This window comes from Mustela nigripes, chromosome 13, assembly GCF_022355385.1.
Source record: "Mustela nigripes isolate SB6536 chromosome 13, MUSNIG.SB6536, whole genome shotgun sequence".
In the NCBI taxonomy this organism is placed as follows: Eukaryota; Metazoa; Chordata; class Mammalia; order Carnivora; family Mustelidae; genus Mustela; species Mustela nigripes.
In genome coordinates, this window is record NC_081569.1 from 140,871,890 (window position 1) to 140,885,571 (window position 13,682).

At 60.2% G+C, this 13,682-nt stretch overlaps 1 protein-coding gene across 1 annotated transcript; it reads left to right on the forward strand.

Moving 5' to 3' along the window:
* Positions 1 to 673: 673 nt before the first annotated feature.
* Positions 674 to 8,503, forward strand: DLK1 (delta like non-canonical Notch ligand 1). The gene is made up of 5 exons (XM_059371354.1): positions 674 to 790; positions 2,051 to 2,114; positions 2,597 to 2,727; positions 5,688 to 5,829; positions 7,539 to 8,503. Exons 1-5 carry the CDS (start codon positions 724 to 726, stop codon positions 8,284 to 8,286), a joined length of 1,152 nt encoding a protein of 383 aa, XP_059227337.1. The 5' UTR covers positions 674 to 723; the 3' UTR covers positions 8,287 to 8,503.
* The last annotated feature ends 5,179 nt before the right edge of the window (positions 8,504 to 13,682 follow it).

The window sequence follows — 13,682 nt, forward strand, 5'->3', positions numbered from 1 at the left end:
GTGTGTGTCTGCATTTTCCTGCGTCGATCCGGCTAGGGGTAGGGGGGTGATCAGGCTTCTCCTCTGTGTTTTCCCGAGTGCGCATGTGGCGCCAGCGTGTTCCTCGTCTCTAGAGTGTGCGTTTGTGTCTTCCTGACCGTGTGAACCATGGCATGCGTGCTCGGGACCTTGGCGCTCAGTGTTTTGGTGCTTCTCTGCGTGTTTCTGTATTCTGAGCGCGTGCTGGCCCCTTCCTGGGGTCTGCGGCCCAGCCCCGGGTCGGTCCCTGCCCCTGGTGCTAAGCGGGCCCGTGTGTGTGCGCCCGCGGGCCGTCCTGTGTACAGATCGTGTGCCCAACGTGCGCGGGGTACCTGTGCCCGTCTAGCCAAGAGCGCTCGGCGCGCGCGAGCCGCTTTCCGGGACGCCGCAGTGGTGGGGGGCGGCCCCGCGAGGGGCGGGGGTCACCGGGACTGGCCGGCGCCGGCCCCGTGCGCGCGGAGGCGGGGGCGGGGGGCGGGGGCCGCGGGGGGGCGGTGGTACGAAAAGGGCGGCGCGCGCGGCGGCGGAGGCAGCTCGGCGGCGGCGGCGGCGGAGAGCGCAGCGCGCAGCCCGGTGCAGCCCTGGCTTTCCCCTCGCCGCGCGCCCGCGCCCCCTTCCGCGTCCGCAACCAGAAGCCCAGCGCGGCGCCCGGAGCCGGACCCGCGCCAGCGCCGCTCCCGGGACCGCGACCCCGGCCGCCCCGCGATGACCGCGACCGCAGCCCTCCTGCCCGTCCTCTTGCTCCTGCTGGCCTTCGGCCACAGTGTCCATGGTGAGCGCACCCCCCCCCGCCGCCCGGCGGCCTGGCTCGCGCCCCCTCTGGGGAAGCCTGCGACGCCCCCCGCCCAGCCGCCGGGTGCCCCGCGCGCCGCGTCCCATGCGCCCCAACTCACGCCCGTCCCGCCTAACCCTAAGCCCCGCACGCTGCTGCCTCGTCCTCCCCGCCACCCTCGCATGCCAAAGCCCCGGCCCTGGGGTCCCGGAGAGGGGTGGGGGCAGAGGAAGTGTGGGACCCCTCCCAGTCCCTTCCCGCCCCGCAGAAGTGGCGCTCGCAGGGGTGTCGGTGCGCGGAGAGAGGAGGTATGGAGAAACGAGGTGATGCTCGGGAGCCCTGTGTGGAAATGCTCTGGGGTGCAACTTTGGGGTGTCGCTGCGTGCGTGTTCAGGAACAGGTCGGTGGGGGCAGCGGGGGGTGGCTTTGCCGTCGCAGCCCCGAATTCCCACCGAGGAGCCCCGCGCGAGCCCCTCCTGCGTGGCGTTTCTCTCGGTGAGGGGCTGCGACACTTCTGTCTGCAGCGGCCATCTGTCTCTGACAGTGAGAGAGTTGCCCCTTCCCGCAGTGCCCCCCGCCCCCACTGCACCAGCGCTGATGGGGGAGCTGTCTGGAAAGCTAGTTGGAGTGAATGCACACAGTAGGCACGGAGGAAAGTGTCCGCATCTCTAAACAGTGTCAGAAATGCAGAATCTGTTTTGCAAAAACCCTTGCGTCTTTCTAATAGGAAGAGTATGGGGTGGGGGAAATTGGGGGAATTTGACCTGCGCACCTGGTTTAACGGGGATTAACCTTTAAGAAAAATCCTGAAGCCTTACCTGCGAGGCTGCCAGGTGAAACTGTCTGGCCTTTTCGGAAGCTGAATGCCTCCAAACCTGCTCCCCATTTTAGGCTCACTTTGCGAAAGTGAGGGCTTGGCTGTGGGCCCAGGGGTCAGAATCTTTCCACTCACTGTCTCCATATCCCCGCTTTTAGCATTTGAGGTTTCATGTTGGGGGGGGGGGTGGAATTAGGTGTCTAACCTGCTCCTAGGAACTAGGCGGTTTACTGTGGTCACTTGATAACCAGGAACATGGCAGAGATTTTTTTTCCCCTGAGTGGGCTGATGTGAGATGCCTACTGTGTGCCAGGCTGCTGGGACCGGAGAGGGTGTTTGACTTCCCCCAGGGTGTCAGCCGTGGGCTGCTGGGGAGAAGACAGACTTTGCCTTGGCCTCTGGGGCTTCTTGGGGTGAATGGTGTAACGTTTCTTGTGCCTCAGGAGCTGAATGCTTACCGGCCTGCCACCCCCAAAATGGATTCTGCGAGGATGACAATGTTTGCAGGTAATGGGGTGGCTCTTCTGACGTAGCTCGTAGGTGGTCAGGGCAGAATCCCGGGGAGTTGGGGTGTCAGGCAGGAAGAGGGGGGCTTGGTTGCTGGGTTGCGGCAAACTGCTTCCTCGCCCCCGCAGGAAACTGGTGGGGGGGGGGGGGGGGGGGGGAGCAGAGGAGGAGAAGAGGGCAGGGGGCAGGGGACAGCCATGACTCCCCTCTGCTGACTCAGAAGTGGGGGTGTTGAGAGAGCCCCTCGCAGGGTGAGACCAGTGCAGGCCACTGCGGCAAGATGCAGTGCTCCCCCCCAGCCCCTGGGCTCTCGGGGACCCCAGAGTCCTGTTCAGGTGACTGGTGTTTGCTTCCTGGGACCTGCTGGCATGGTACCATGCAGATACCCCCAAGGGATCTTGGCTCCACAGAAGGCAGCCAGAGCTCCCCCTGCATTCCTGCTCCCCCATATGTCCCCATCTTTCTCCCCCCCACCCCTACAGGTGCCAGCCTGGTTGGCAGGGTCCCCTGTGTGACCAGTGCGTGACCTTTCCTGGCTGTGTTAACGGACTGTGCGTGGAACCCTGGCAGTGCATCTGTGACGACGGCTGGGACGGAAACCTCTGCGACAGAGGTGGGCGCCCCACCCCATCCCTGCCCTGGGCGCCCAGCCACCACCTCCTCCCAGCCCGCGGCAGCCTCCCCTCCCCCTCCCGCCTCATTCCCACAGCCCAGGGCTCTGTATGGTAACGATCTGTTAATACACTTCCCGCTGGTGCCCAGAGCCTCCTCACTGGTGGACTTAGATTTGCTCCCCTCTGCTCCCCCAGCACCCAGAGATGGCCCTCTGGGTGGGAGGGGGCCCGGCAGGGAGCTGCCTGTTGAATAAAGAGGCACGACATTAAGCACATGCCACACAAAGCTGAACGAGTAGAGACCTGGGTATCCTCTTGGGGTCACTAAAGCTCTGAGGGGGTAGAGACTGGGGGTGGGGGGGGGTCACAGAGCCAAGCCTCCAGGAAATGCACACAGGAGTCTGCAAAAACACATGAACAAACAAACGAAGGGGCGGGGGCGGGGGTGGGGAGCAGGCGCTGAGTCAGGGCCTGTAGGCAGTGCCGGGCTGGTGTGGTCCGTGGGTCAGGTGTAGGGGGAGGCTGGGGGTGGGCAAGACTGAGGTGCCGTCAGAGTACAGATGGGTGTTATCGGCTGATTTCATTAATTTATGCAACCTTTGCCCTTCGTTACCCCAAGCAAATTGAGAGTTGGCCGTCCCTGCATTTTTAGGCTACAAAATGTCCATTAAAGGCCATTCTCATTTGGCAGGACCCGCCCGGAAGCCTGGGCAAACGGGAGTCCTCGAAAAACGTCCCGGCAGCGTAGGGCAGCCGCCACAGGGCCTCTGTCCTTCGGTCGGTCCTCAACCTTAGCAGGGCATGAGGGGTACCGATAGGGAAATCGAGGCCGAGGAAGTCAAAGGCTGCACTTAGGGACACAGAAGGTGTCGGGAGAAAAGCCAGCTAAAATCCCTTGTCCTAGCCCCAGAACTGGGGTAAATCTCATCGGGGGTCATTCGTAATCCCCACCCTTAAGGACCACGGAAGAGCGTGTTGTGACCCCCCACCCCTGCCCCCCATCACCAGGGCAACAGGCTTTCCTCATCCAGCCCCCCCAGCACAACGTTGTCTCAGGTCCTTAAAGGCCCTACAGGTGACTCATGCTGGGATCAGCAGTAGCCTTACTGCTCCTCCGCCCCCTGCCCTTGGAGCTGCTTTGGGACCCACAGGATCCCAGAAAAGCTACCTCTTGAGGTTGGGACTTTAAGTCTGGAGCCCACCCTCCTTGGTGTCTGGTTCAGGATCGCCCCCTCCCTGCCTATGGAGTTTTCCAGACAAAACGTTCCCTCCTCCCTGGGTTGACAAAGCCTCTCAGCCTGGGCCTCTGGGTCCAGAGGAAACAGCCCTCTGGGTAATTAGCCTCTCTCTCCTTTCTCCGGGTCTCTGAAGGTGTCCGGGTCGCAGCTGCTGCCCCGGCAGAGACCCCCGGCGGCTTTCTCCCCTGCCGCGGCTTAATCTACCCTACTTTGCGGCTGGAGGCCCAGGAGTTGGGAAGAGTAGGATCGTCCTTTGGACCAAGCAGGGGGGTGGTCTCCGGCTCCCGAGCTCAAATTTGAGATTCCCAGTAATGGAGTTGCTGGGAGCCAGGACTGGGAGCCGCTGCCAAGGCTTCTCCAGTGAGCCGGGCTGGCACCTTTCCGTTATGGTAACGATAAATTCTCATGATGTCCCCTTACACCAAACCGGGCTCCCGGGGAATGCCTTGTGGGCTCTGGACAGGCCGTCAGCATGATGTTCCGGCTCTTCCCTGTTGACGGATTGCCACCTTCCCTACATGAGGGCACGGGGCTCCTTAAAAAGGGGGGGGGAGCCGCACACATGTGGCCTCAGCACTGCGGACCCCCACCCACTCTGCCTTAACTTACTGCCTTTGTATTTGGCAGGTGCCCCAGGGCAGCTCAAACAAACGTAGGAAATGAAAAAGCCCCCCCCCCCCACCTTCCCCAGCCCCACCAGGGAGAGCCCTCCTTTTGTCAGTGGGGAAAGTGAGGCACAGAGTGGGGAGGAGATGAACCCTGAGGCCAGTCTTCCAAAAAGTCCCACCCCACCCTGCCTGGGGGCTGGGGTCTGCACTGGCAGAGAGCCCCTGACCCAGGCCCCTTTGTTCTGCGGTCCCTGGCTCACCAGGCCCCACATAATGAAGGGTGCGTGACGGGAGGTGTAAAAGGCCGCAGACATGTAGCAGTGCTCATGGAAACCCGCACGGACGGGAGAGCACTCAGACACTTCTAATTTCGCTGCCTTCAAAAGATGCAGCCTTTTCATCGGGAGCCCCTCCGCTCCCGCGCGCAGAAAGAGCGACCACCAGGAGGTGGAGGCATTGCTGGGGCTAAGTCAGGTTTCTGGATTCCCGGCAGGAGTCTTCCCCCCCCCCCCCCCCCCCCCCCCCCCCCGCCCCTCCCCCCCCCCCCCCCGCAACGGCCCTCCGTGATGGTGGAGTGTGAAGGGCAGCTGGTGTTTCTAACAGCTGGTGGCACGCTCGCCCTGAATGGCAGGGACCAACCCCCCCACCCCCAATAGGAGAAGCTGGACATGAAAATTTGTCTGGGGAGGCAGGCCCCGGGGAGCCTTGGCCTGGCACACATCCTGTTGTGCGGGGAGGGAAGGGGTCTGTAGTGAAAGTCATAGGGCCGGACCAGAGAGGTGACCTGGTGCCAGGAAACGGGACAGCTGTCCTGGGTTGAGGAGCAGTGGGCAGCCGTGACTTTCTATCCCCGTGACCTACCCCAAGGGTGCCCCTTCATCTCCCTGAGCTGCTTAAACCGCTGCAGAGTTTCTGGGGGGCCACTACACCCTCTTCCTCGGGACCTCATTTGGTGACCATTGGTGGTGGCCACAAACACAAACACCGAGGCAGCTCACGTCGGGTCCCCCCACCCTCGTGGACCAGCCAGAGGGCTCTGTCCCCCCTCCCCCGTCCCCTTCTCCCTCCCTGGAGGAGGGGGTGACAAAGTCTGCTTTTCCCTCCCCACCCCAGATGTGCGGGCGTGCGCCTCGACCCCCTGTGCCAACAACGGCACCTGCACGAACCTCGACTCCGGCCAGTACGAGTGCTCCTGCGCCCCTGGCTTCTCGGGCAAGGACTGCCAGAAGAAAGACGGGCCCTGCGTGATCAATGGGTAAATATTCTTTCCGACTCTGGGATCTGATGAATGCTGCTTTGATTCCTGCTTCACACCCCTAAAGACCCTTTCAGCCCAGCCCTGCTGGACCTGTCGCCTGACAAAGAAGGAGTAAGTGCCCGTCCTGCAGCCCCGCGGGAGGCCGTCCAGGATCGGGGTACTTATGGGGGAGTGTGTTATTTCCATCATTGCCGAAGTGACCCTGAAGGTGATTTCGTATTCCTTCCATGCCCCCAAGTCCCGATGCGCGTGCGTGACGGTGGCCTGGCTGGGGCCGCCGACAGGAGCCGGGAGCCACACGGCGTTGGAAGGGTAGCCCCGGGGGGGCGCTGAGACTTCTTGTGAAACCCACTCACTGCGTTTTAGGGGGTGGTTTTGGGGGGAACTGACAGACTCTGCAGCTGAGTTTTTGGGGCTGTCTTGGAGGATCCTGCTAGGCAGAGAAGAGAGGGGTCTTTGGCCAGTGAGGCTGGCGGGGGAGGGAGGGCTGGAGGGGGTGTTCAGCTCTCAGCTGCCTTCGGTGGGGCTGGGGCTCTGGGACTTCTGAGCAGTGGGCACGACTGACAAGAAGGGCCGCTAGCTTTCTAGCCCTCAAGCCATTTCCTGCCCTTCTCTGTTCAGCTACATGGAGCCCACCTGGCCGTCTGCTGGGGCTTAAGCGGAGCAGGTCCGGGGCCAGGAGCTGGTGGGGTGGGGGACACAGCCGCTACCAGGCAGAAGCAGCTTCTCTTGACCTCACATTCCAGGGGGCTGTGGAGGACCCCGGAGCCGGCAGAGGCCACAAACAGGCATTTGTGCAGCCTGTAAAGATCAATGTTCAGAGGGGGTCAGAGGAGAGGGGGGGTCACACCCGAAGTCCACGTCTGCTTATTTGTGGGATGGGAAAATACGGAGCGAAACCTTTACAATGTTTTGCTTTTCTCCCCAACCAACTTGAACCAGTCTGTCAAAATAGAGCCCAGGGTCCTTGAAGTTCCTTCAGAGCCCAGCTCCCGTACAGACCCTCCCCCCCAAGTGACAATGCTGATTTCTCGCGCTTACAGCTCCTTTCTTCCCCTGGATTTGGTATTTATCAGATGACAAAGGGTCTGCTCCTTTAAAAGCACTTAAATTAAATGCTCCTGTGCTCCGCTCTGAGCTAACAGCCTGTCTGGTCTGCATGCGGCACTTGGGTGAATGGCCCACTATCAAACCACCGGGCACAGACGCCGGCCGGGCCAGCAGACAGACCGAGGCTTTCTTTCACTCTGAGTGTCCCCAAGGGCTTCCCGTACAATAGTCTGCAAGCTCTCTCCACAATGACAATAGGATCACAATCAGGGTGGAGCTGGTGGAGAGTGCGGGGGACCTAGGCCCCCCCTCACCGCCCCCCTGCCCAGCGGCCCAGGGATGGAGCTAAGGGAGGGGGCTCACTCCAGCCCTGGGTCATCACTAACTTTGCCTGTGGGCCTCAGTTTCCCCACCTGTCCAGGTGGGAGAGAGGACCTAAGAGGTGGGAGAGGAGACCGTCATCAGCCGAGGAGGTCAGGCCCCTTCCAGGCTGGCCGCTGGAGGGAGGGTGAGGCGCAAGCCTGTGCACGTCCTGCCCGGGAGCCTCTCTCGGGCAGGCAGGACAGCGCCTGGCGTCTCCCTGGCCGGCCCCTGGCACCACCGTCCTAGTCCAGCCGCTGAGGGCCCTTTACCGTGTCCCCCCTGTTGTTCTGCAGCTCCCCCTGTCAGCACGGAGGCACCTGCGTGGATGACGAGGGCCGGGCCTCCCATGCCTCCTGCCTGTGCCCCCCTGGCTTCTCCGGCAATTTCTGCGAGATCGTGGCCAACAGCTGCATCCCCAACCCGTGCGAGAACCAGGGCATCTGCACCGACATCGGGGGCGACTTCCGCTGCCGATGCCCCGCCGGCTTCGTGGACAAGACCTGCAGCCGCCCCGTGGGGAACTGCGCCTCCGACCCGTGCCTCAACGGGGGCACCTGCTGGCAGCACACCCAGGTGAGGTACGAGTGTGTGTGCAAGCCCGAGTTCACGGGCCCCCTCTGTGGCCGGAAGCGCGCCCCGAGCCCCCAGCAGGTCACCCGTCTGCCCAGCGGGTACGGGCTCACCTACCGCCTGACCCCCGGGGTGCACGAGCTGCCGGTGCCCCAGCCCGAGCACCGCATCCTCAAGGTGTCCATGAAGGAGCTCAACAAGAACACCCCCCTCCTCTCCGAGGGCCAGGCCATCTGCTTCACGGTCCTGGGCGTGCTGACCAGTCTGGTGGTGCTGGGCACCGTGGGTATCGTCTTCCTCAACAAGTGTGAGGCCTGGGTGTCCAACCTGCGCTACAGCCGGAGGCTGCGGCAGAAGAAGAACCTGCTGCTTCGTTACAACAGCGGCGAGGACCTCGCGGTCAACATCATCTTCCCCGAGAAGATCGACATGGCCACCTTCACCAAGGAGGCCGGCGAAGACGACATCTGAGCAGCGTCCCCGCCGGCCCCTCTCTGTTCTCGGGGTCCCGCAGAGCTCACTCTATGCGGTCTGTTCTCCTCTTTGTGGTGGAATTTGCTCTATTTTGTGTCGAATCTGGTGAACGCTACGCTTGCCTGTCTTACCTTTGTGTTGCTCTGTGACGAGTGCCGCGCGCCCAGAGCGTCCTCTTTCTCTCTTAATGCATGATCGAAAAACAATAATAAGAATTTCATCTTTAAACGAGTAAAAGATATAAGTATGTTATTCTAAACTTTAACTTAAAATCAAAAAGACCAAAAAAAAACAAGGCAACGATGCCGGGACTCGGCGCCGACACCCCTCCCCGGAGGGGTCTCGGCCACGGTCCTCGTGAAACCGTTACGAGTGCTGTGCATGACCACCCACTGTGACAAAGGCGAAAAATCTCTTCGTTCGTTCGTCCTCACACGCCACGTCCAACGCGCACTCACATCAAGTCCAACACCGCAACCTTTAGATCTTTCCGATTGAGTTGAGATTTTGCAGAGTGCGGCGGCCGTGTGTCAGGCAGAGAGAGCGCCCCGGGTTGGCTGCTGGGGGGGGCCGGGACCTCGTCCCAGCCCTGCCACTGACTCGCTGTGTGATCCTTGGCGAGCCCCCCCGCCCGTCCCCACCCCGGGCCCACCTCTTCCCTCCCCCGCCCCTCGAGGGAGGGGGCTGGAACGCAGTGACCATCCGAGTTCTCTCTGGCTCTGAAAGTCTGAACGAGGAACGAAGGGGTATGAACCAAAACAGGTCCTGACCCTAAACATGAGGATCTGATGATGACGGGGTCTCGTCCCGGGACCCACGGGTTTTGGCCTATCCTGGAGGCACACTTGACGTTTTGAGATCGATCCTTGCTGCCTCTCTCAAAGTGGGGAGCCTCCTGGCTCGCTTTCGGTCTGGAAGCCATCAGCCCCCTTTGAGTCACACAGTGCAGCCTGACGTTGCCACTTGGGCAACCCCCAGCCACCCCTAAATCCTCAGCACTTTACCTGCCTTCCCTGTAGCTTAGAGATGTCCCTTGAAATTTAAATGCCCCTTGAACCGCAAGTGCCCCCCTGGCCATATCTGAGCAGCAACACATCCTCACCAAGGTTTGCACAGGGTTTAGTGGGAAATTGTCGCTCGTGGGGCGTCTCCTAGTTCTGTGGTCCCAGGTCCCAGACCTTGGTCTACACAACTGTGGATTTAATTTGTGTTGCTGAGTTAATAACTCTCAGATCCTGGAAGACCTAGCCAGCTTCTGAATTATAAATTTGACTTTTTTTTAAAAAAGAGCATCTATCTTTTTTGCAAAAATAGAAAGATATAGGACAGAGCTCTGTTTAGCTTTCCGACTCTTTGGGGTTGGACAGCTAAACAGCCCTTCGGTACCAGTGAGAAATATTTTGCTTCTTAAATTATTTGGATAGGAAGCTATAGTCTCAGCTTTGTTGAGTATTACCTGCCGAGTTTACCTTGCTCCGAGTATTTATTTCCAAATCATCATCACCATCTTCCTGGTCATTCAAGTCATCCCCACACACACACGGACATGCGTCACCGTCACTGTACAACCATTGATCGTCACCTTCAGCCTCCGACCGCTGCCCCTGTCCCTCATCATCCTGAGTCAGAGCACGACTGTCATGTCCTCCAGCTCTCTGTGCCCCACCCAAGCCCCTGTCCCCATCGCTCCCAGTCCCCAAGCCCCTCCCACCCTGCCCCCCTGTCCCTGGTCCTCTGCAGGCAGAGGCCTGTCACCGCTTGAGCCCTCCCACCCCCACAGCTCTCGCCCAAGTCCCTTCCTCACCGGCCTGCCTCCGGGCAGTTTATCCTCAACCCCAAGACCCTGACACCCTTGCCCGCCACGCCTCCCACCCCAAGCTCCCGTGCCCCTCCGCTTCCTGCCCTCACGCCCCGCCACCCCGCCCCTGGACTCGGAGAGCGCCCGCCCCATGTCCCTTCTCCCCCATGTCATTCAGTCATCATCTCGTCTCATCCTGAGTTCGTTTTGAGAGAGAAAAAACTTAAAAAGAGAACAAAAAAGAACCGTTGGCATGGCCGGGCGGGCGTCTGGCACCCCCGCCCGGCCTCTCTCGCGTGAGACCTTGACCGAGTCTGCCAACTGTTCTGACCCAGTTTCCCCAAACACAAAATTCTGAGATTGGCCCAACTGATTCGGTTCTCCTTCCACGCTTTCCATCTCCGTGCTGTCAAGAGCAGCGCCCCTGCCCCGCCATCCTCTCCGCACCGACGACATGGGAAAGCATCCCAGTGTCGCTCCTCGACCCCCTCCCCATCCGTCCACCAACTCATCCTCCATTCATTCGATCAGGAAGCATTTCCAGCACCTGCTGCGTGCAAGGCAGCGTGCCGGGAGCTGTGCGGCTCGCAGGATGAGGGCAGTCTGGGGGGGAGTGGACACGCCCGTGTCCCCAGGAAGCCAAGCAGTGCAGGTAAAATGCCGTGGGAGCAGGGGAGTCCTGACCAGACGCCCTTACAGCCCGACCATCATACCTACCCACGTGACAGATTATCTCTTACCAGCACACAACGAGGCCACCCCACCCAAATTCCACCACGCCCACTCGCACGCATCCCGCGAAATCAGAACGGTGTCCGCAGCCTCGACACGGTCTTCACGTCATGCAGAAATGGTCCAGTCCATCCTTTATGGGGTAACCAGATTCTGCTGAGAGTGTTGGGATCTTTGGCTGCCCAAGCGCACCTCGTGTGTGTTTGGAGTAGTGTGTAGTTTACGAAACAAACGGAGAAGCTCAAAGACAGCTGTCGAAGACGTGACCACCATTCGGTCCCAAAATTGAGAGAGGAGGAGGCGTGATGATCTTTTCTGTAACCAAAACATTTCAAAAATGTCAATGACGCTCTTTTTAGCTTTCCCGTTTCCTTAAACCAGACAAGCAAAAAATTTTGTTTATTGAAAAATAAACAAAACCCAAGGGCTATTGGTGTGTTTCTTTGATTTGCTGTGCGCTGGGCTACGGCGGTCCCTTCCCGCTGGCGGCCTTGGCCCCGAGCAAGCGGCGTCAGGGGCCCATGCTTTGGAGGGCCCTGCTGGGGCCCAGGCTGGCCCTTCCCACGAGGGGAGGAGACCACAGGCTAAGGGCTGAGCACTTCCCTCCCCCCGCCCCTTCCAGATATACTCTGGGTGCCTAGAGCATGGATATTGCCTGCCCAATTGGCCCCAGCTCTTCCTTGGCTCTGTTTAGAACAGTGGCTGTGGGTGGGGAGTGCGGAGGGAGCTGGGGCTCCGCGGAGAGGGGGAGGGACAAGGGGTTCCACACACAAGTGGGCCAGAGGCGAGGGTAGGCTCTCCTACCCACCAGGTTCTGGCCCAGAGCTCCTGGGTAGGGTCCCAGAATGTCACGCTGTTCTGGTCCTTCCAGAACTTAGTGCGGTTGGCATTGGGCTTTGTTTGGTAGTGAGAGGGACTCAGAGGCACATCAGTATACAAGCCCCATTTAGACTCCTGGGCATGGGCTGCGAGGGACCTGCCTGTCTTACCACCCTGGCCTCGGGCCACAGGCTTGCACACTCAGTGCACTCTCAGCGCACCCTCTTGAGTCCTGGAGTGCTAACACTGCTCAAGCCTGCCCCCCTACCCGAGAGGGGTCCCCTGGACCCTTCCTCCTGGACACAGGGGCTGCAGTTCTTATCCCGGCTGGCCCAAGAGGTCACCTTGAGGCAGGGTCCCTTCCCCTACTTCCTCCCACCGCCTGTCCCTGCCCTCTACGGCTCTCCTCGGCCGGGCCACTGCCACGGCCCACCCGGCTGGCCAGCCTGGATCCGGGTGTCCCTGAGCTGCCTCCTTCCTCCTCTCCCACCGGCTCTCCCTTCTGTGCTGCTCTGCTCTCAGCTGGTGGGTCGGGGTCCCGTCAAGGCCGGGGACACATGGGAGGGACAGACCGGGGGCTACAACCTCAGACATGGAGGCTATTCTGCAAAGTGTAGGAAAAGAAGATAATGAAGCTGAGGTAACAAACGTAGAAACTTCTAAGAAAGGGATGAGTTTTCCAGGAGAAATAACAAAATGGGGCCAGCAGGAAAGGCCAGTTACTTGGAGGAGAACCCCAAGGTGGGCCAGCTGTGTGTTGCCCGACTCGGGGTCCAGAACTTTTGTCCCTTTGACAGAAGGTGGTGCCTGAACAGAGGTACAGCTGCAGAGCAATGAGAAAGAAAAGATGAAGACTTCCCAATTTTCTCTCTCTTTTTAAAAAAGATTTTATTTATTTATTTGACAGAGAGAGACACGGTGAGAGAAAGAACACAAGCAGGGGGATTGGGAGAGGGAGAAGCAGGTATCCTGCACAGCAGAGAGCCCGATGAGGGGCTCGATCCCAGGACCCTGAGATCATGATGTGAGCCGAAGGCAGCGGCTTAACCCACTGAGCCATTCAGGTGCCCCTTTTCAATTCTTTTTCCAAAGCTAGGTGAACCCCAGTGTTCAAACCTGACAAACTCAATGGAAGGAGAGGAAAGCCACTGTCCTTACTCCCAAACAGAGAGACGAATGTCCTCAGTGAAATAACAGAAGCAGGCAAACATTTAAAAAAAAAAATCGTGACCAAGTAGAGCATTTTCTGGGAAAGCAAATATAATTTAATATTAATCAACAGATTCATAGGCCGTGAACTCTGGAGAGGCCCCAGGAGGGAGGAAACCATGGCAGATCACAGGTGACCTGGCCCGGAGAAAGCCAGGTGGACGATCTCTGGGTGATTGATCGGGGCTGAAAAAAGGAGTATGACCTTGGAAACTGGGTGCTGTGGTGGGGGGGGGGGGGGGGGGGGGGGGCCCCCAGAGGGGGGAAGGCCCAACCGGGGGGCAGCTGGGGTCAGCATGGGGGACACACATCAGGAGAGGCTGTGGTCGTGAGGGGTGACCCACGGTGCCCCCAGTGCAGAGCCAGCCAGGAGCATAGCCAGCGATCTCCAGGTTCAGGAAGAGACGAGCGCTGCCCGTGGGCAGCAGGTGTACCGACTTCCCAGGAGGATACGAGGAGGGGTGCAGCTGGACGGGGATCGAAGAGAAGGTGGCCCCCAGCACGGAGCCACTTCAGGTTGGAGCCCTGTTCGTGACAGCCCGTGGGTCCGGGGCCGTCCGCCCAGCCAGCGACTGACCCCACCGTGCTTCTGACGCGAGTGTCTGTGGCTTTCTCCCCTTTAGCCACTCTCTCCCGCTGCTGAAGAGGAAAACATTCGCCCCACTTTTCCCATCCGAGACCCTCCGTTGTCCACAGCAGGGAGGAGGCGAAGACCCAGCGGCCCCCTCACCCGCATCCCTCACTGGGTCAGGAGCTCCCAGCAACGTCGGGACTGCCGAGGGCTCTGTCCTGAAGCCGGAGCGGCCCCAGGCGTTGCTGTGCTGGGACCAGCGAA